This window comes from Meriones unguiculatus, chromosome 5 (genome assembly GCF_030254825.1).
Source record: "Meriones unguiculatus strain TT.TT164.6M chromosome 5, Bangor_MerUng_6.1, whole genome shotgun sequence".
Classification (NCBI taxonomy): Eukaryota; Metazoa; Chordata; class Mammalia; order Rodentia; family Muridae; genus Meriones; species Meriones unguiculatus.
The window spans coordinates 118,330,962-118,352,012 of NC_083353.1; the positions used below are offsets into that span (position 1 = coordinate 118,330,962).

Sequence of the window (21,051 nt, forward strand, 5' to 3'; positions counted from 1 at the left end):
GAATAGCTGGGCCCTGGTGGTACCATATTGCCCTGGCTGTTGTTGATTGTGTTCTTTTGCTGGTCTCTAGCCATCTGGGTGTTGTGGTTATTATAGGTTTGGGTGCTGATTTCTGAGGTGTTGTTGTTGTTGTTGGATGGGTGTGTTTTGGATTCTCCATACCCCTCCCTTTGGTTTCTGTTTCCTCTCCATCTTCTGGCCTGAGCTGCCTGGAGTTCTGGTGACCAATGAATTTTCAGGTCCAGAAGGATGTCTCCATTGGGTTTTTATGGCTTGTGTGGCCTCTGGGCTTGGGAGTGCTACTTTTGCCTCTGGGGGTCCCTAGTTCGAGCCTGGCCTGAGGTCCCTGGTGCTTGCATGGTCTCTGGAAAAGCAGGCAGAGTTTCGGGCCAGAAAATGGAGCCCAAGGCATTGGGTGCAATTTTTGGCTCACCTAATAGTTTAGATTTTTTTCTCCATTTTGTTTTGTAAATATCTACTTAGTTTGTACTTGTGTCTCTTTTGTACATGTTCAGTAGTTATTGTAGAGTCGCTTCTATTTACTATCTTCTAAAAATTAAAATATAATTGTATCATCCCTTCCCCATCCCTTTCCTTCCTCTAACCCCTTCCATTCTGCCCATTACTTCCTCTCAGATTCATAGCCTCCTTTTCTCTGATTATTACTATTACCCACATGTAAACACAGAAACATACACATGCAACTCTCTGAGCCTATCTAATGTTGCTTTGTCTAAACATTATTTATCATGTTAAAGCAATTGATTTCATCGAATTAAAAACATTCTCTTTTATAATTAAAAATAATGCCAACCTACCTAAAATTATTTATATGCGTCACTATCAGTAAGCATTTTGAAGGAATACTAGGAGAAGGTATTAAAAAAAAAAAACTCTCCATTGATGAAGATGCTCAGGGTCTAATTCACAGTCCCCAAACCACTGGAAACACCTACTTTCTCTGAACAGCAAAAAAAAAAAAAAAAAAAAAAAAAAAAAGCTATTTATGAACCTGCGGCACTGAACCATACTGGGAGTGTGCATGCTTTGAGCAGAACCTGTGTTTGAGGACCCCGTTTACAGCTCTGCAGGCCAGGAAACATGAAACCAGCCTTGCCTTTTGCAGGAAGACTCAATCTGCACGAGGTATTTCAGTACACGGTTGAAAAGGGGAAGGAAGCTAGTACCAGCACGACCACGCTTTGTCTTACATTTTTTGACTCAGTATCTCCAGTTTTGAGCTCACTTAGTTATCAGTTACACAGGTAGCATCTCTTATTTTATTGATTTCCTTGCTATGTATTGGGAGGGCATGGTTTGAGATGGTGCCTCTTTATGGAGCGTTGGCTCTCCTGAAACTCACTATATAGCCAGTGTAGCCCGGAAGTCACAGACATGACTTTCTTCTGCCTCTCCAGCGTTGGGAGCAAAGCTCCTGTTAGTGTAGCCAGAACCTTTGCAGCAGAGAGAAAGCAGGGTCTTTCCTCTCTCACTCTTTGTGTGTCCGCTCTGTGAATGTTCAGTCCGGAGGCAGTCTTTCTCACTGGGGTGGACCAGGGAGCACTGGAGATCTGAATCATTGTTTCCCCGCTTGGGACTTTAATCCTATGCTGCGTCTGCGCAGTGTGGTAGGGGTGAGTTGTGCAACCGGTATGATACTAATATTATCCAAGCACAATTTCAAAAAGCACTTTATATAGAGATGAGAAAAGGGAAGGAACTATGAGGAAAAGAGACGTTTCCTCTTTCAACCCTTGCCTGTTCTTATCTGATGCCATAGGTTGAGTATGGCTGAGGGCCGGCATCGTGGGTTTTTAAAAAAGAAATTCTAGCTCGTGAGATTAGCTTCAGCTTACAAACAGAAAATCAAAATTCCAAACAGGTTCATTCAACCGTCAGCCCTCTCCCACCTTTTTTTCCCCCCCAAAGGACAATTTGTGGAGATCTCTTTGAATATTCATCAATGTCTGAAGAAATTGTTGAAGACGTTGTTTATGCAAATCTCAAATTCCAGGACTCCGATAAGAAAGAAGAAACCCCGAATTCTGAAAAATGTGGGGCGGAAGGTAAGATTTTTAGCCGTGGGGATATGATGTAAGGCAGTGGCTACAGCCCCACGCTTTAAATATTGTAATTATGCGGTGTGAATTTTTAATTAAGCCTTTCATTTTAAACCCGAAGTAGGGGTGCTTTCTTTCCTTTAAGGCATAAATCGCTGCAATGAAACATGTATTTTTACATTATTATGATTATCATTTTTATATCGAACCCAGGTGTGTGGGAGAGGGTGGTATTTTCAAATTCTGGTGTTTTATTGTAAAGTTTGTGTGTGTGTGTGTGTGTGTGTGTGTGTGTGTGTTCATTATATTAATCCACAGAATTAGGACAATACATTGTTCAGGAAAGTTGTGGGCTTATATGTTTCTCTTTTTAAAAAGTAAAATGCTTGAAGAGTAGGAGAAAAAAAAAAAGAAGAGCAGAAGGTTTTTTTATCTGGCGGCTTTCCTTATTGTTCATGGAGCTTGCTCTGTGCCAGGTCTCCAGGGGTTCCCCGTTTTATCCTACCATTCAGATCTCTGTTCTTTGCTTTAAATTTAGGTTAAATTAAATTTGCGTGTGTGGATGCACGCATGTAAACATGTATGTGTGTGTGTGCATGTATGTGTGAGCGTGTGTCAGTCTGTGTGTATGCGTGCATATGTGTGCGCGTATGTATGTGTGCACATGCCACAGTACCAGTGTGGAGGTCTGAGACAGCCTGGGGAGTCAGTCCTCTCCTCCCACCATGTGACAGGGATTCAGCTTAGGTTGCCAGGCTTGCACAGTGAGGGCCTCTAGCCCCCGAGCTACCGCACAGCCTCCTGTCTCTAGTCTTTCACTGCTCTACTGTTTTTATAATGTTGAGCAGTCCCTTTTGAAATTAGTTTCCTTGCCAGATCTGAGGAAGCGGTTCCCTAACCATAGCTACTCAAGAAGCTGAGGCAGGGTTGGAAGTTCAAAGCCTACCTGGGCTGCAGGATGAGTTCAAAGTCTGTCTGGGCAGTTAGTTTAGCGAGAGCCTGTCTCCAAATAAGTAAGAAGAGAGTTGAGAGTACAGCTCAGTGCTAGAGCCCTTGATTAGCATGTGTGAGGCTCTGCCCTCAGCACAACATAACACAACATGACACACTCTACAGAAAACCCACCATTACCAAAAGCTAAGTGAAATTCCTTCAAACTGTGTATTCTCTGGGACACATCCTCCTGGTTTTCTCTGTTCCTGTGGCTGAGCTAGTTTTGTTCTGCTTTTCCCGACTTCTTGCATGTGTTCTTTGATGGAACACTCCAGGGATCTTTCCAGTTCTGTTCTTGTTTCACATAATAGGCGTTTCTAAGTTTCAAATCCCTATCTATCTGTCTATCTGTCTGTCTGTCTACTATCTATTTATCTATGAATCAGTCATTTTGCAGTTTGTTTTTATCACTTTGGAATGCATCTAAATGGCAGCAGAAACACTCCCGCCTTACTGCTTTGTTTTATTAGCAACGACACAACAGTGTCTAGTTCCGAAATGATACATATCTGATAACTTTTTATCATTTATTATGATTTATTTACTCTGTACCCTGGTTATAGCCTCCCCTCCATCTCATAACATACATAAGTGAGAAAATAATTATAACAAAAGAAAGCTTATGAGTTTGTATTTCAAACCTCAGATAAGGACTGGAGGATTTACAGTACCTTTACTAACAATAACTTTCCAAAAATATTAAGAAACCAAGATTTGCATTTTATATGTCACTTGTGAGATTTTACAGCACTGTAATGCTGTCATCTGTTGATATAAGACAAATTTCAAGAACAGGGTAAGAATATGAGGTTATTCTTGAATTACATTTTTTTTTTGCAATTGTCCATATATAGTGACAGTTTAAATCATGTAATGCCTTAACCATAAATCACAATATAAATCTTGTAACTTTTTAGGAAAATGATCTAGTCTGTAACTTATTGTTCAGAAAATAGTAAAAGCATTACATGAAAAAGTTTTGCTAAAAAAAAATCATAGGAAATATTGGAAAAATTGTAATGAGAAATACAGGTCCAGACTAAGTGAGGCACAAGGCTGATGAGGGACGCCAGGGCACGGTCAGTGATGGCCTGCTTTGCATTTCTGCAGCCTCACTCTTGGCTTTGGAGGGGAATGTATAAAAAGTGGAATTGCTTCATCTGTTACACATCACCTCCACACTCCAAAAGGCTCCTCGGAAAGCTTCCCTCCACCTGGAGAAACTCACTTTCCACAAATGTATCCAAGGAAACACTCTGCCTGTACGCTCCATTTCTCCTCTCCATTTTATAAGCCTAATTTTTTTCTTTTTTACATGGTTTATCAATCTAAGGGTTAATGTCTTTGCCTATGAAACTCCTTTCTCATTTGAAAGAACTTACTGAATATTTATTCTTTTTAGAATCATTGCCTTATTGATCTTATTGGTAAGAAATTTAAGACATTTCATAAACAAAAAATTTTGGCGTGTAAACATAGCATAGTTAATGACTTGAAACCAAACCTGCTGTCTTAGTTATGGTTTCCTATCTGATTATTCTTGAAAAAAAAATTAAAGTCTGTGAGTTTCTACCAAAATACTTAGTAGAAAAGAAATGAGAGGAGGGTGAATAAATAAATAAGTGAATGGGGGAGATTAAGGTGTGAGTGCTTCTCAATACTGTTGGTTTTCTTTTTTCTTTTCTTTTCACAGTATCTTCTGCTCCTTCCCATTCACAGCATAAACCAGTCTTGATTCTGACTCTTCTGTGCCTTCTCCTGTTCATTGGACTGCTGGTCTTAGGAGGCATCTGTATGTATCACCCCATTCTTTAAAAAGAAAATTTAAATTTAGTTAAAATATAGTTGCATCTTAGAGCCTGGGCTGTTGATGTTCTGTTCAGGAAGTTGTCTCCTGTGCTAATGAGTTCAAGGCTCTTTCCTACTTTTTCTCCTAACAGATTTAGTGTGTCTAGTTTTATGTTGAGGTCTTTGATCCACATGGACTTTAGTTTTGTGAAGGGTGATAAATATGGATCTATTTTCATTTTTCTACTTGTAGACATCCAGCTAGACCAGCACCATTTTTTTGTTGAAGGCTATCTTTTTTTCTCTTCCCCCTGGTTGGTGGCCTTGCCAGGCCACATAGGTGGAGAATGCAGGTAGTCATGATAAGACTTGATAGGCTGGGGTCAGATGGTAGGGGAGGAGGGCCTCCCCTTTCTGAGGAATAGGGGAGGAAGATGGGGGAAAGAGGTAGGATGGGTAAGACCAGAAAGAGATGAGGGAGAGGGCTACAATTTGGATATAAAGTGAAAAAAATTTTGAAAAAAAAAAGAATAAAAAATATATAGTTGCATAATCCCCCCATTTTCTCTATAATCTATGTCATCCTCCTGCCTTCTTGCTCAAAAATTCAGAGCCTCTTAGTCTATAATTATTATTGTTATATAGATATGTGAATAAATATATAAATGCAACCTGCTGAATCTGATAGGTGTTACATAAAATTACATATGATATATATTTATGTATACAGATATTTTTCAGCTGATTGGGAGATTTAGGATGCCATGAGTTGTTGAACTAATGTTTATTCCTTGAAAAAAGGTTTTATAAAAACATGCCCCAGGTGGGTCCTTAGAATGTGGTCAATAGACATATACTTGGTCTACCCAATCATTCCTTTAGAGAAACCTTTTCCTACCACTTTAATATGTTAATACTAAAAGCAAACAAACAAACAAACAAAAAAACAAAAGCAAAAATCAAAACCTCACCAATTTTCTAATGACAGAATACTGAGAATTTAAAAAGTTTTTAAAAAATCATCTATTTTCTTCTCTTCTTTTGTTTTATTAAAAAAAAATCCTTTGGAGTTTATACAACTTTGAAGACAGAAATGATAAAATCAAATCAATTACAAGACATCAAGAAAGAACTTCAAGGAAATGTTTCCCTACAGCTGATGCACAATCTCAACAGCTCCAAGAAAATCAGAAACCTCTCCGCCATGCTGCAAAACATAGCCACACAGCTGTGTAGAGAGCTGTGTAAAAAAGAACCAGGTAACCTCTCAAAACTATTCCCTGGGCAGCAAACTAAACGTTAGAGTCTTTGAAAAATCACCTTCTTACAGAGCCAGTATTAAATGTGGAATTGAATGAGTTCAGTAAATGAGTTTCATAAATGAAATTGATGTTTCCCCAGTTAGAGAAAAACCAGGAAAGTAGTAAAAACTACAGGCTGCCAACTCACAGGGTTCTAACAGTTTCATAATGAAACACCGGTCAGTATACACAGTTTCTCTAATCTACAGTTTATTACCATTGTCCTGGGCACAGATCTCAAGGGATAATGACTAGGGAAAGACACCTCCTTATAGGTGACTTCATTCCTAGATGTCAGCTAGTGCTGAAGGAGTGAAAGGAGCAGGCAAGGAAATGAAATCCTGGGTAATGTATGGAACCAGGGAAATGGGTTTTTCCTACAAGCACTTTTGTAGTTTTTGCGGCTAAACCGTGTTCCTGAGCTTCTCAAACACCTCTCCCATATTCCAGGAGTTGAAAGATAGAGAGCCACCTGCTGGGGAAGCCAGACTATTATTGTGCAAGCCGTCTTCTTCTTCTTCTTCTTCTTCTTCTTCTTCTTCTTCTTCTTCTTCTTCTTCTTCTTCTTCTTCTTCTTCTTTTTTTAGCTAGATGGCATATTTGCTCTGATTAATTTTTAGAGTCATAAGTGAGCTCCCTAATGATGGAGAGTATGCTTGAATCTGGCAAGGTACTTGAATTTTTTTTGTTTTTCCAAGCTTTATGTCAGGTTAAAAGGGTGATGTATAGGGATGTAGAGGATTTGTTTTCTTTCTTGTTGACCTAAAGAGAAAAAACACAGTAAATTTGGTCAGTGTCACACAGGCAGTAAAGTGATAGTTGTCAAGAGTGTTTACACTGACTTGTAAAACTCTGTCTTTCTAGAGCACAAATGCAAACCTTGTCCAAAAGGTTCAGAATGGTACAAGGACAGCTGTTATTTTCAACTTAATGGCTTTGAAACCTGGCAAAAGAGTGAAATGCTCTGCTCTGCCCGGAATGCCAGCCTACTGAAGATTAAGAACAAGAATGTGCTGGTAAGGTTCCAAGTCTCTGTTCCCCCCAGACAGGAATCAGTTTCATATTGTGAAATATGATGTAAAAAGGGACAAATAGGGAAGACATCATGACTCAGAATTGCTTTTTGATGTAAGGGGAGGGGACTGGGGCTTACACATTTGTCGCAGGGAAAGCTAAAACATACAGGCTTAAGTATAATCTTAGAAGCTGCAATCTACATGGGTAAGCCAGGGATGCCCAGAACCCTTTGGTCTGCATATTTTCATGTTGGACGTGTAGAAGCAGGTTTGTGTATATGCCTTCTGAAAGGTTATTGAAAAATAGAGCGTATGGTGATCACAGCTAAAGCTCATCACTCCCATCGGTCAAAGGTTTTGTGGCAGGGTTGGTATCCCAACCCCTCCACTAGAAGTCAAGCATGGACAGGAGATGGTTGGCTCAGGCTCTGTATCCCTCTTTACTAGAAGTCTTAGTTAGGGTCACCCTAATAGATTCCTGGGAATTCCATTACACTAGGTTTTTATCTTGTCCCTGAATTGCTCCTCCCCCACCATTCCACGTTTTTATGCCAGTACCCTTTCCTCCCCCAACCTGATCCCTCCTGTTCTCATCCCCACATGACCTCAGTCCACTATTTTCCCTTCTGAAGGAGATTCATCCATCCCCCCTGGTCTGTGGATTGTACAACTTTATAGTTAATATCCACTTCTAAATGAGTACATGTCGCATTTGTCTTTATGGATCTGGGTTACCTCACTCAAGATGCTTTCTTCTAGTTCTATCCATTTTCCTGAAAACTTCATGATGCTATGTTTTTAACAGCTGAGTAATACCCCATTGTGTAAATGTACATTTTCTTTATCCAATCTTTGGTTGAGGTACATGTAAGTTGTTTCCAGTTTCTGACTGTTATGAGCAAAGGTGCTATGAACATAGTTGTGCAACTGTCTTTGTGGTAGGATAGAGCATCCTTTGGGTATATGCACAGGAATGGTATAGCTGGGGCTTGGGGTAGATCAATTACCAGTTTTCTGAGTGATTGGTTTCCAAAGTGGCTGTACAAGTTTTCACTTCCACCAGCAGTGGAAAAGTGTTGTTCCGTTGCCTCCCATCCTCGACAGCATGAGCTGTCACTAGTGTTTTTGATCTTAGCCATTCTGATGAGTGTAAGATAAAATCTCAGAGTCATTTAAACTTGCATTTCCCTATTGGCTAAGGGTGTTGAATATTTCTTTAAGTGCTTCTTGGCCTCAGTTGAGAATTCTCTGTTCAGATATATATCCCATTTTTTAATTGGATTATTTGGTTTGTTGATATTTAGTTTCTTAAGTTCTTTTTTAAAATTTTAATTATTTATTTTTTATAATTCATTCACTTTGTATCCCTTCTGTAGCCCTCATCTCCTCCCAATCTTACCCTTCCTCCTTCTTCTCCCCCTATGTCCCTCCCCTAGTCTACTGATAGGGGAGGTCCTCCTCTTCTTCCATATGACCCTAGCCTATAGGTGTCATCAAGACTGGCTGCATTATCTTCCTCTGTGTCCTGGCAAGGCTGCACCCCCCAGGGGTAGATGATCAAAGAGCCAGCCACTGAGTTCATGTCAGAGACAGTGCCTGCACCCCTTACTAGGGAACCCATTTGGAAACTGAGTAGCCTAATGGGCTTCCTCTGAGTAGGGGTCTAGGTCCTCTCCATGCACGGTCCTTGGTTGGAGTATTGGTCTCTGAATTCCCCCTCCCACCCTGGGCCCAGGTTTTTTGGCTATGTTGGTCTCCTTGTGGAGCTTCTGTCCCTTCTATGCCTATCTCCTTCTCCTTTTATAAGAATTCTGGCACTCTGCCTAAGTTTGGCTATGAGTCTCAGTATTTCCTTCGATACTGGTGGGTAGAGTCTTTCAGAGTTCCTCTGTGGAAGGCTCCTGTCCTGTTCCTTGTCTTCTCCTACTTCTGATGTCTTTCCTGTTTGCCCCTCTAAGTGAGGTTTCAGCCTCTTCTCTAGGGTCCTCCTTGTTGATTATCTTCTTTCAGACTGTGGATTTTTAGTATGTTTATCCTATTTATATGGCTAATATCCACTTATAAGTAAGCATATAACATGTGTACATACTTTGAAAATTATCCTTCTGTCAGATGTAGAGTTGAAGAAAATATTTTCCCATTTTGTAGGCTGCTGTTTTGTCCTATTGGTGGTATCTTTTGCCTTATAGAAGTTTTTAGTTTCATAAGGCTTCATTTATTAATTGTTGATTTTAGCGCCTGAGATATTGGTATTCTGTTCAGGCAGTTGTCTTCTGAAACACTGACATCTGAAGAATCACTTTCAACTTTTCTCTCTTTTCCTTTCTTTCTTACTTTCTTTCTTTTCATCTATCTACCATCACCATCTTTTTATTCTTCTCTTATATTTATGTATTACATCCTGACTGCAGTTTTGTCTCCCTCCTCTCCTCCCACCTCCCCTTTTCCTCAGAACCACCCTGTCTCCACCTCTCCACAGAAAAGAACAGGCCTTCCAGAGACAATAACCCAATGCAGAATAACATGCTAAGATAAAAACAGGCACATAATCTCACATCAAGGCTGGACGAGGCAACCCTTTTAAATGACATTGAAAAGTGGCAATGCAATGCCAAAGCGACAAGGTAGTGTACAGACAGAAGAAACACCTTATTAAACAGGCCATCTCCGTCTCTGTAGGAATTTATAAAGCTCAAAATGCTACGCAGTTACTGGCTGTGGTTGTCACCCAGAAAAGAGTACGCATACCCTGAGATAGTGAGCGAGAAGATGTTCCTCTCTGAGGGGTAAGTCTTTGTTCTTGTTAGATGTTTATGGTTAGACTTGAATGGAGACAACTTTTTCAGGAGTGTGGAAGATTGCCTTTAGAACCAGCTTCACGTGGCATCACATCTTCAATGACAACTGTCCAGTCAGCATTATGTGATGTATTTCTTTACATAGAGAGTTGCCACACATGTCTTCTCATTATTTTGGCAAATCTCCAACAACCCACAGTATCAAACTGTGGAAACTATTTTTGCAATTACTGCTTATAGTTATGAAGATTGCAGAATCCAAAACCATTCACTAGACACCTTTAAGTACTTAATATTGTTCTATGTTCTGGAATTCAAAGGTGAATGCAAGATTGTCTTAGCTCTAAATTGGTTAATCTTGGGCTGTAAGTGTAAGTGCACTGTATGTGTGTGTATTTTTGTATGAGTAATACACACGTGTGTATGGTACATAATGTGTGTGTGGTACACATGTATTGTTTGTGTATGTGTGTGTATGCGTGCATGTGCTTCCAGTGGAAGAGACAGAAGACAAACTCTGGTGTTATTCTTTAGGTGCTCTCCACTTTTGTTTTTGAGGCAGAGTTTCTCACTGCTCTGGAACTCTCCAAGTAGCCTAGGTTGCCAGCGAGCCCCGATGGTGTGCTTGTCTGTGTCTCCCCAACAATGGGATTATGAGTGCATGCTATCAGGCTCAGATTTTATCCATGAGCTCAGAGGATTGAACTCAGAGGATCGTGCTTGCTAGGGAAGGACTCGGCTGTTGGAATCATCTCCTCAGCCCTGAAGCAGAGATTGTTGAGTGCAGAGGTTGAAGCCTCGCTGCACAAGCATTAGAGTGTCAAGAATAATATGACCTTCCGCATAGGTTGCATACATGGCTATATACAAACTTCTAAGTATATTTTGGAAGATGTATAAATACAGTGCTATAGCTGGATTCATACATTGTATTTGTTCTGCATTTTAACGAGAACAAATGAAGGTTTTATTTGCGTCAACATGTGAAAATTCCACTTGCATTTACAATCCTTGAAATTTAGGAGACAGAATATGAGACTAGAAAAAAGAACTTTTAGTCTCAGTCTGCTGGGTATTGTTGCAGGACCCACATTTATCACAAGCCACAGGAGAGTCTGTGCCCACAGATGCTATAACAGAGCATCTGAGCCTTGGAAATGGAGTTACAGGCAGTTGTGAGCTAGGTGCTGGGGACTGAATTTGACTTCTCCACAAGAGCAGTGTGCGCTTTAACCACTGAACCATCTCTCCAACCCTGTTACTATCTGTTTGCGGCAAAACTTGAGATTGAATTCAGGATCTCGCATTGGCCAGACAGGAACACTACCATCGTGTTGCACCCTGACTCCTTGACCACAGGCTTGTTAGTTGGGGACACATCACATAGGAAGCCATCCAGGGCCACCCTGCTCACAGTCTACCGGGCTGAGGCAAAACACTGCGATTTCTGCATGCTGAGCACCACAAAACCACTAGCTTCTGTTTCTCTCTCTTTCTTTCTTTTTTTCTCCCTCAGAGAGGGTAGGAGTGTGGGTCACAGGAGCAATGCACTGACAGGATGGAATGGGGATGAGTTCACATTGAAGATGGATGGAGGGATGTCCTAAAGGTCTCATTTGCAGTGAAGGAGTACAGCTAACACCAAGGTGTGAAGTAGGAGTGAAGACTGACGAGTTTTATCTTTATAGAACAGAATAAAAGTGTGCTAGAAATTACTGCACACGGGAAGGTAAGACACAAGAGAATGAGAGACGTTCATGTTTAACATTGTCACACAGTCCTTAAATAAAAGCTGTAAAATCATCATTTGTGTGGTGCGTGTGGGTATGTGTGTGGTGTGTGTGTATTTCATGTGTGTGGTACACATATATGTGGTATGCATCTGTGTGTGGACTGTGTGCATGAGTGTGAAATTTTGTGGTTATTCTCAGTGTTATTTGGGGATTTGGGGGAGAGGAGAGTGATGTTTTCTTTGACATCATAGAAAATCTCACTTTTTTCAACATCTAATTATGTGTCTGTGTGTATGTCTTTTTATATGAGTATTCACGCATAATTTCAGGTACCCAGGGAGGCCAGAGACATTTTTTTTATATACCTTAGCTCTGGAGTTATAGTTGGTTGTGGGTCACCTAATGTAAGCTGGGAGCTAAGCTCAGGTCTTCTGCAATTTCCTTCCTAACCACAGAGCCATTTCTCCAGCTCTCTGGAAATCCGGTTCTTGCAAACTTAACTTGCTACATTCTCGCACAGCCCTAGGGCCGGACCTGACTAGGGCAGTGAGGCAATGAACAGAGGCAAGCACATATAAACAAAGTCTGGCTCTCGGATGGAAAAGCCAAGACACCTCAGAGGTTCAGCCTGTTTATTATATACTGCTGCGTAGGGGTTTACTGTATAGAGCTAAACAAGGAGGCCGGTTCAGTGGGAGCAACTGTCTGAAGGGGAGCAATGTTCAGGCCACAATATCCAGGTGAAAATGTTATGGTGAACATTTCCCACATATACTATCAGATGGACCAGAGGAAGGATTTGTCATTTACTGTGTGGGTTTGAGGCCACGGTTCTTAACATGACCAGCTCGTGACAACAACCCCCCCCCAAATCTTCACACACTCAGGGCTTCTGCTCCCCACACTAACTGATGGACTTATTTGATGATCATTATTAATTGACCCGAGTCAGTGTTATGTTTATAAAAACAGTGTTTTTAATTTATATATATGCATTTGTTATTACTTGTCCAATGTTACCATCTGCTAGTCAGAAGGAATACCTGAGATATGGTTAGGAGGACGTGCCACGTGAGAGGTGGTGCAGGACTTAAGATTTCCTAAATCGGGTTTATTCCAGTTTTGGTCATTATGTAAAATGCTTGATGATGATAGTGCCAAAGCTGCACTACTGGGTAAGTTAAGGTAAAGACTTATGAGATGACATTATTTTAAATCGTATCAACCACGGGAAGAAAGGCTAAGTCTGGAATCAAATGGTACAAAGTATCCCAGATGTGGGAAGTCAAGAAAACAGGGTTTTGCCTCACAAGTATATAACCCAGCCACCGCCTGAAACTTAACTCAGGCAATAGACCACACACACGTGAATGTTATTCTGAAAATTCTCATCAGTGGGTGTAACCAAAATATAAGTTGCCAAGTGTGATTATTTTCCTCTTACAGGTTTGAAGGAAGCACGCGTGACTTAAGCGGGTTTTACTGTGGATATGCAGAGGGAATGTATGTTTATTATACGCTCTGCACCAACCAGAAAAGGATCATGTGTGAGGAGACAGCCAGAAAGGTACAGGCGGAAAGTGTGCTGAATGACCTCCCAGAGGGCAGCACATAGCGACTGTAGATGTTTGCCCGTCCCTCCTGCTAATGTGAATCAATATGGTCCCCAGGGGCTCAGTTGGTGGAACTTTTTCAGAAGCATGGGAAGGTGTGTAGCCTTGTTGGAGGAAGTGTGTCACTGAGGGCAGGCCTTGAGTTTTCCAAAGCGACGCCATGCCATTCCTGGTTAGTTCCGTTTGGGTCTCGTGCTCGAGGACTGAACTCTCAAGTACTACTCAAGGCCACGTCCGCTGCCTGCTGCCTGCTGCCATGCTACTCACCACAGCGGTCATGGACTCCGGCCCTCCAGAACCAGGAGCCCCGAATTAAATGTCTTCTTTTACAAGTTGCCTTGGCAATGGCGCTTTGTCACGGCAATTGAATAGTTGCCAAGACATCTGTCATTCAGCGGAGCATCAGGTAGTGTGCATCTCCTGCCTCATTCAAACATAGTCACAACAATGAGACTACAGTTTTGCCTCTCCTAATGTTCATGTCTAGATTTCTTTGCCTCATTGGTTGACTGTCAGGATACTAAGTCATAATTTGTTACCATGTATTTTTCAGCTGAAAACAAGACCATGTAGCCTATTTTTCCACAGATAAGAGTAGGCAAATTCCAACCTCAAAGAAAATTAAGTCTGGAAATATATAGAAAGAATAGTATGATATGAATAATTTGTATCAATGATTTATTAACATTTTCAAAAAAAGAATGTGAGGGAAAAACAAATTTTTCAACTGACATAGCAAAGCATAGGATGAAGACTTAATTCACTGTCATAATAAAGCTTTGGAAACTAGGAGTTGAGGTCCCAAACATAATCATGTTTTCACATGAAATAAACAGTAAAAAAACATAAGCAAGAAGTCTGAAGTTTTAATTAACATCATAATTCTGGTAAAAGAAAACATATTTCAAGTTTTGTAACAAGATAAGAATGAACTTTGTCAGTCACTTCATTTAACAACTTCTAAAGTCTGTTAGAGATTCAGCAGTAAGAGAAGGCAACAAAAAGGCATATAAAATTTGAAAGTTAGGAAAGATTAAAATAAAACATTTTATTTGTAGATAATATAGTTATATACACGAGAACCAATATAGTTTTTAAAGTGTGATAGTAAGCATTATATTAAAATCACTGGATAAGAAAATAGCTCTGAGCCCAGATAGTTTGGTTCTGTTGCTCTTCTTGTGGAACTCCTGTACTATCCAGGTCTTACAAATTACCTCTTCTTTCATGTGATTCCCTGCCCTCTGCCCAAAGTTTGGCTATGAGCCTCAGCATCTGCTTTGATACACTGCTAGGTAGAGTCCTTCAGAGGCCCTCAGCATTAGGGTTCCTGTACTCTTTCTTGTTTTCTCCTTCTTCCAATGTCCTTCCCCTTTGAATTTCTAAGTGAGGATTGATCCTCTTACACTGGGTCCTCCTTCTTGTTTGGCTTCTTTAGGTGTACAGACTTTAGTATGTTTATTCTATCTTATAGGTCTAGTATCCACTTACAAATAAGTATATACCATGTGTGTCTTTCTGCTTCTGGGATACCTCACTCAGGATGATCTTTTCTAGATCTCACCATTTGCCTGCAAATTTCATGAATTCCTTGTTTTTAATTGCTGAGTAGTATTCCATTGTATAAATGTACCACAATTTCTGTATCCTTCCTCCATTGAGGAACACCTGGGTTGGTTCCAGGTTCTGGCTATTACAAACAAAGCTGCCACAAACATGGTTGAACAAATGTCCTTGTTGCATACTTGAGCATATTTTGGACATATGCCTAGGAGTGGTATTGCTGCATCTCGAGGAAGCACTATTCCTAATTGTCTGAGAAAGCACCAGATTGATTTCCAAAGTGGTTGTACAAGTTTACATTCCACCAGCAGTGGAGGAGGGTTCCCCTTCTCCACATCCTCTCCAGCAAGTGTTGTCACTTGAGTTTTTGATCTTAGCCACTCTGATAGGTATAAGGAGAAATCTCAGGGTTGTTTTGATACTCCAACCAAGGTACATTTATGGATATAACCTAGAACCCCTGCTCAGTCATAGCCCATGGCAGCTCAGTATCCACGTGGGTTCCCTAGTAAGGGGAAGAGGGACTATCTTTGACATGAACTCAGTGGCTGGCTCTTTGACACCTCCCCTCCCTTAGGGACAAGCAGCCTTGCCAGGCCACAGAGGAGGACATTGCAGCTAGTCCTGATGAGACCTGATGGGCTAGGGTTGGATGGAGGGGGAGGTGGACCTCCCCTGTAGGTGGACTTGGAATGGGGCATGGGAGGAGATGAGGATGGAGAGTGAGATTAGGAGGGAATGAGGGAGGGGGCTACAGCTGGGATGCAAAGTGAATAAAATGTAATTAATGTGAAAAATAAAAATTTAATTAAAAATCACTGGATAAAATTTCACAGAATTCAAATGTTTCTATGTATTAATAATAAACAATTGGAAATAAAATTTTTAAATGCAATCTCATTTTAACAGCTTTTCAAAACATAGAATATTAATTACACTACTAAAAATGTTAGCAAATATCTACATACAGAAGGAATGCACAATTTAAGCCATTTTTTTTCCTAGGGATCTGAATATTTAATGACCAGTAAGCAGACTTCTGGTTACAGAGTCTCCTATTGAGACAACCAAATACTTCATTGAGAGAATATGTCCCTGGTCAATTTCTCCTTTTCTTTCTCCTCCATGAGAGCTGAATCTAGAAGCATACTTGACATAATAATCCCATAAACCAGTGTTCATCAAAGGAGATTTTGCTGGGGACTAAACCTGTATCAATGACCAACAAGAATGGTTCAAGAAAGCAGATGCTGAGATGAGATTTGGGGCTTGAAACACCTGCTGCCCAATGGGTAATGAAAAGTCTATCACTGTATTAGGGGGGAAAATGTGGAGCTAGAGAGTAATGGCATAATTATTTTAAAAAGACAAATCTTCCCTGAATTGGTGAACCGGTGGAATTAAGAATGTATCAGAGAGATAGCAGGTGTTTGAGAAACATGGGTAGAATATGAATGGTAAGGACAGGGAACTTGGGGAACCATCGACAACATTTTACCTGATTCTTTAGAAAAATAAGTGGGAGGACTATAAGTACATAACCAGAAATGAGATAAAATTTCCCAAATGTGTGGGCTGCCATGACGTTGAATGAGAAAGTTCATATCTCATTTAATGGGAAAGTGAAGATAAAGAAAGGTAATGGGACTTAATAATATGAAGGGAAGAACACCAAAGAATGTTGAAAATTAAAAGATCAGAATATGGCCAAAGCTGGGAAGGCAATAAATGGGAACATAGTTTCTTGACCCACCCTGGCCAGCAAGGCTAAGCAGATTGAGGAAAATGCCAAAGGGCCATGTGGGGACACCAGAGAATGCCACGCGTTTGGGCTCAAGAGTAGTGCAAACAAAGCACTTTTTATCTTTATTATTAAAACGATCAAAATATAGGGTGTTTGCAGTTGGTTAAAGCAAATACAAGTACAATGAGAGAATATACTTGGTGCTATGTCTTATCATCTTTGGTCTTACAAAGAGACAAGAATATTATTCCCAAGCCTTTACCTTTCCCACAGAAATAATGTGGACCTGTCAGGGCATTCCCTTCATGTACTCACCTTCAAGGGCATCCACTTAGTTTATGCAACTCTTTCCAAAAGGCTACTATGTGGAAAGAGCATTCTGTTCCTTGCTGCATCCGAAGTTCACAAAAAGTCCATCACTTTTTTATACAGGCTTTCACAATCTTTTGTGTTTTCTTAATGACCTCCAATATCTTGAGCCACAGAATTTTTTGAGTCCCCAAAGATTTCAGAAGAGACTTACTCCTTTATGCTACTAGATAACTCTTTGCTTGAGGACATGGCTTAGGCTTTTTACTATGAATCAAAATGCATGTCCCACTCCCAAATCTTTACCAACCCAACTTCCTGATCTAGTCAAATAACTAGATCACCTGACTGTGGAATTTCCTTCTGAGTCTCCTAACAAAAGAAAAAGATTGCAGACCTACATAATGGGTCCCACAGAAAACAGAGAAAATCCACATGGGATCAAACCCTCAGAGATCAAAGTGGGGAAAAGTAAATTGGCTAAGGGAGAGCTTGTTGGTTCAGGTTCACCTTCTTGGGCTTTAGTACTCTACTAAGACATCTGAGAAGTTGTGCAAGCTTGCCAATAGGAGACACTGCATTGCTTATGATGGACCTTGGTGCAACAAAATGTCTGGCAAAACCAATTTTATGGAGGAAGGGTTGATTTTGCTTTACGTCTTGAGCATAGAGTCCTTGTGATGGGAAAGTTAGGGCACCCTGTTTCTATTAAAAACTGTCTCAGAACCTATCCTGAAGACAAGAGAGATGTGTCAGTCCATCCCACAATATTATTGCACGCACAATAAGGGAAGGTGTGCCCTGTATGTGAACTTTTAGAGTCCCTGCAAGGAGACCCTGAGGAGTCACTCCATGGACCTTTGAAGAAAAACGTAAGTTTCACTGGAGACCCAAGATGTCACTAGCATATGCAAATGAGTTCTCAGGCTTCCAAGCTCACTATTAGGAGAGCGGTGTATGCACAGCCTATGCCAAGAATGGCCCCATGTTGCTGAGCTATTTGTCATGCTAGCCTGCCTCAACTTCCCTCTGAGAGACTTCTCTCTAATTTGTTAGGGTTACCTGAAGGTTAAGTCAGTCTTCTTGGAAGTGCTTTGTGTTGAGTAGGGAGTAAATATGAGCAGGGCAGAAACCGTCTCTTCTATTCTATCAATGAAGTTGTTACATCTCCTGGATTCCCACTGGAGAGCATCCATTACATTTCTTAGCCTTTCAAGTATTTTCCCTGGCCATGGTCACATGACAGCTAAGTCATGGTGGCGGGAGCTTGAAGTAGCCTGGTCATGCTGCCTCCACAGAAACAGAGATCAGTAAGTGTTTGTGCTCAGCTTGCTTTCGCTTCTTCACTCACTTTGGGACCCCAGCCCATGGGATGGTGTCTCCCACGGTTACAGTGTGTCTCCCCACATCCAGTCACCTAATCTAGAACAGTCTTCACAGGCATGTCCAGAGGCATCTCTCCTGAGTGATTCTAGATCTTGTCAAACTGTGACAAATATTGATTTTCATCAAAAGGCATGAAACCCGCAAGGAAGGTATGCTTCCATACTAAGTAAAACAAAACATATTTGCCTTTAGGGAAAAAAAAAGAGAGAATAAAGTTTCAAAGATATGGGAATGTTCCAGAAGAGGGGCAGTGTACTGGAGACTGGGTCTTTAGCTCTGTCCAAAACTTACCTAAGTTCCATCCAGTCCTATTCTTGCTTAGTAGTTACTTGGAGAAGTCTCTGGAGGTTGTCTTTACTTGCAAATCAAAAGCCTGGGGGCTCCAGTATTAGATTTTATTGTCTGGTGTCCAGCTCTTTGGCTAGAGAACACAGGAGTTAACAGCATGCAGAGACTTTTCTGTCCTTTCATGAGCACGGGAAAAACAAACAAACAACAACAACAACAACAACAAAAACCGGCCGAAGCTTTGAGTTGGCCTTTCATTTCTGGTAAGTTTTACAAACTTCAGAAGAAACCAGAAAGTGTCAAATGATTTATTTTCTCTACATGCATGCTGAAGCTCTACTACTATAGAAACCCATGAGACTCTCGACACTTGTTTCCAGGTGAAAACAATTTATAAGTATCTGCTGTTGTGTATAGCGTTCTATTGATGTACCTTACAACACTGAAACTGAATCTTAGTCCTTTTAAGTCTGGACCTTTGAATCCAGAAGTTTTAGATTCTGTTCTTAAACTTGTTCCCTAAAACAAGTTTTGGTGCTCTCTGCTGCGCAAGTGTGGCAGGAATGAATGGTTTGGTAGAAGATCTGTCATGAAAGAGAATCTGGACGCACGGAATACCAACCCAGAAAACCTTCATGAGGCTGGGAGGAACCAGTTTTCTCCCGGGAGGCTTACTGTCTCCTGGCTGTGGCACCGAAGAACTTCTCCTGGTCTTCACTAACGGCAGCCAGTAGCTGGAATGAAACCACATGGTCTGACTCTGCTGGAAACAGACCTGGTCTCCACGTGCAGCAGCTCCTGCACAGCATGCATTCAGTCTTATCTGCTGTGGAAGGTGATGAACAATACTCAAAAAAGCGGGGTGGTGCATATCTGCGGTCTCAGCACTCAGGGGCTGAAGCAGGAGGATCGCTGAGTGGCTCTTTCGGAATATTTGGATTTACTGTTAGATCCCACTTGGTTTCACAGACATCCACACAATCTTTCCTTCTGCATTTAGAAACTCTGGAGAAATTTCCAGCCCACACGCTTTCAGTGCGCCATATTTAATTAGCCATATGGATTTGACTTACATCTTTAAATGAAACTAACTACCTTCGGGTATGCAAAGAGAACATATGTTTTAAGCACAGCACTATCACTATGCCTGGGTCATAATGGTTGGTCACTGTGTTTATCAGAGCAACAGAGAGCAAATTAAGGCAGTCTGTGATCCGAGAATTCTGGCAGTGGTGGCAGGAGGGTCAAAAGTTCAATGTGATCCTTGGCAACATAGTGACATCAAGACCAGCCTAAAACACATGAGAGCGGGCCTGCTTCAAAAATCAAAAAGCAAACCAAGAAGGAGAAAGTAGAACTCCACTACTTAAATGATGCTCCACTAAGGTTAAAGTCTCAATATGTTTTGTGTTCTTCGAATATCATACATTGTAAAAATAGAAGTTTCAAGTGGATGTAATCAAATGGAAAACATCTCTAAAATGTTAAGAGCATTTCTGAGGCAAGTCAGGTTTAATGAGAGAAAACTCCAGAGACCCTCAGATTATTAAATATGGAGACGGGAATTACAAAGTGAACTATCAAAACTCTTCTTTATTTTCTTCCCTTTAAATTTCATTTGTGTATGTGTGCATGAGGAGGCCAGAAGAGGGCATCAGAGATGCGTGTACTCCCTCCCATCATGCTCTTGTAGGAGGCCTGCCTTGATATCCCCGTGCTGGAATCCCACTTGCAGTCCTAATGATTACACAGGAAACTCTCTTAACCTTTAGTCATTTTTTTCTAACCCTGTCTTCCATCTCGTGAATGAGGCTTTTAACGGCAGAATCTTCAGGGTAAGAATTTAATAAATCCATAGAAATATTTAACTTAACTAACTTAGACTTTGTGACCCTTATGTTGCCTTACCCTAAACCTCACGGAAACCAAAGAAAGCAACCATTTAAGTTTTCTAGCTTATGTTCAACAATCAATTGATCTTGGAGCAAAATCCAAAATATAATAAAATCAGATCCTGAACTTGTTTAAGAATACATTGTCATGAAAAACGACATTCCTAATGTCCTGTTACTGGTTGTCTTATGACTGTAAAAACAGTTGGAGTATTTTAGGGAGTCTGTCATCCTAAACTTTTCTGAAATGAAAAATAGGTATTTTTTTTCATTGAAGAAAAAAGTAGAACTTCACAGACTCAAGTAATAAAAGGAAAATATACTGAATGCATCAATAAAATAAAAAGTTAGGAATAGAGAAGAGAAAGGACTTGAATGCTGGTAGAGAGACTAAGAGAGTTACTGCTTAGGAGAACAATGACATATATTTCACACGTACAGAAAGGATCTAGATGCTACTCATTGTGGAGATTTCTTTCTAACGTCTACCATGTACTGATTTTAGATGACACCCACCCCACAGAGAGCAGGTAGTGTTCCATCTCCAGACAACACCACGTCCGATGA

The 21,051-nt window shown here is 40.7% G+C and overlaps 1 protein-coding gene across 4 annotated transcripts; it reads left to right on the forward strand.

Annotated features, from left to right (window-relative positions):
• The first annotated feature begins 1,682 nt into the window (after positions 1 to 1,682).
• Positions 1,683 to 15,747, forward strand: Clec12a (C-type lectin domain family 12 member A). 4 transcript variants are annotated; one of them, XR_002477082.2, is made up of 7 exons: positions 1,683 to 2,066; positions 4,747 to 4,845; positions 5,912 to 6,100; positions 7,007 to 7,158; positions 9,838 to 9,944; positions 11,473 to 11,685; positions 13,136 to 13,274. XR_002477082.2 is itself a non-coding variant. In XM_060384279.1 (7 exons), the coding sequence occupies exons 1-7, from the start codon at positions 1,995 to 1,997 to the stop codon at positions 13,429 to 13,431; spliced, it is 786 nt and encodes a 261-aa protein (XP_060240262.1). In that variant the 5' UTR covers positions 1,683 to 1,994; the 3' UTR covers positions 13,432 to 15,747. The 4 variants fall into 4 exon arrangements, 3 of the variants coding, with proteins under 3 accessions (XP_060240262.1, XP_021510957.1, XP_021510958.1); XM_060384279.1 differs by lacking the exon at positions 11,473 to 11,685 and adding an exon at positions 13,360 to 15,747 and having other exon boundaries at positions 4,773 to 4,845; positions 13,136 to 13,256; XM_021655282.2 differs by lacking the exon at positions 11,473 to 11,685 and adding an exon at positions 13,360 to 15,747 and having other exon boundaries at positions 1,684 to 2,066; positions 13,136 to 13,256.
• Positions 15,748 to 21,051: the final 5,304 nt, after the last annotated feature.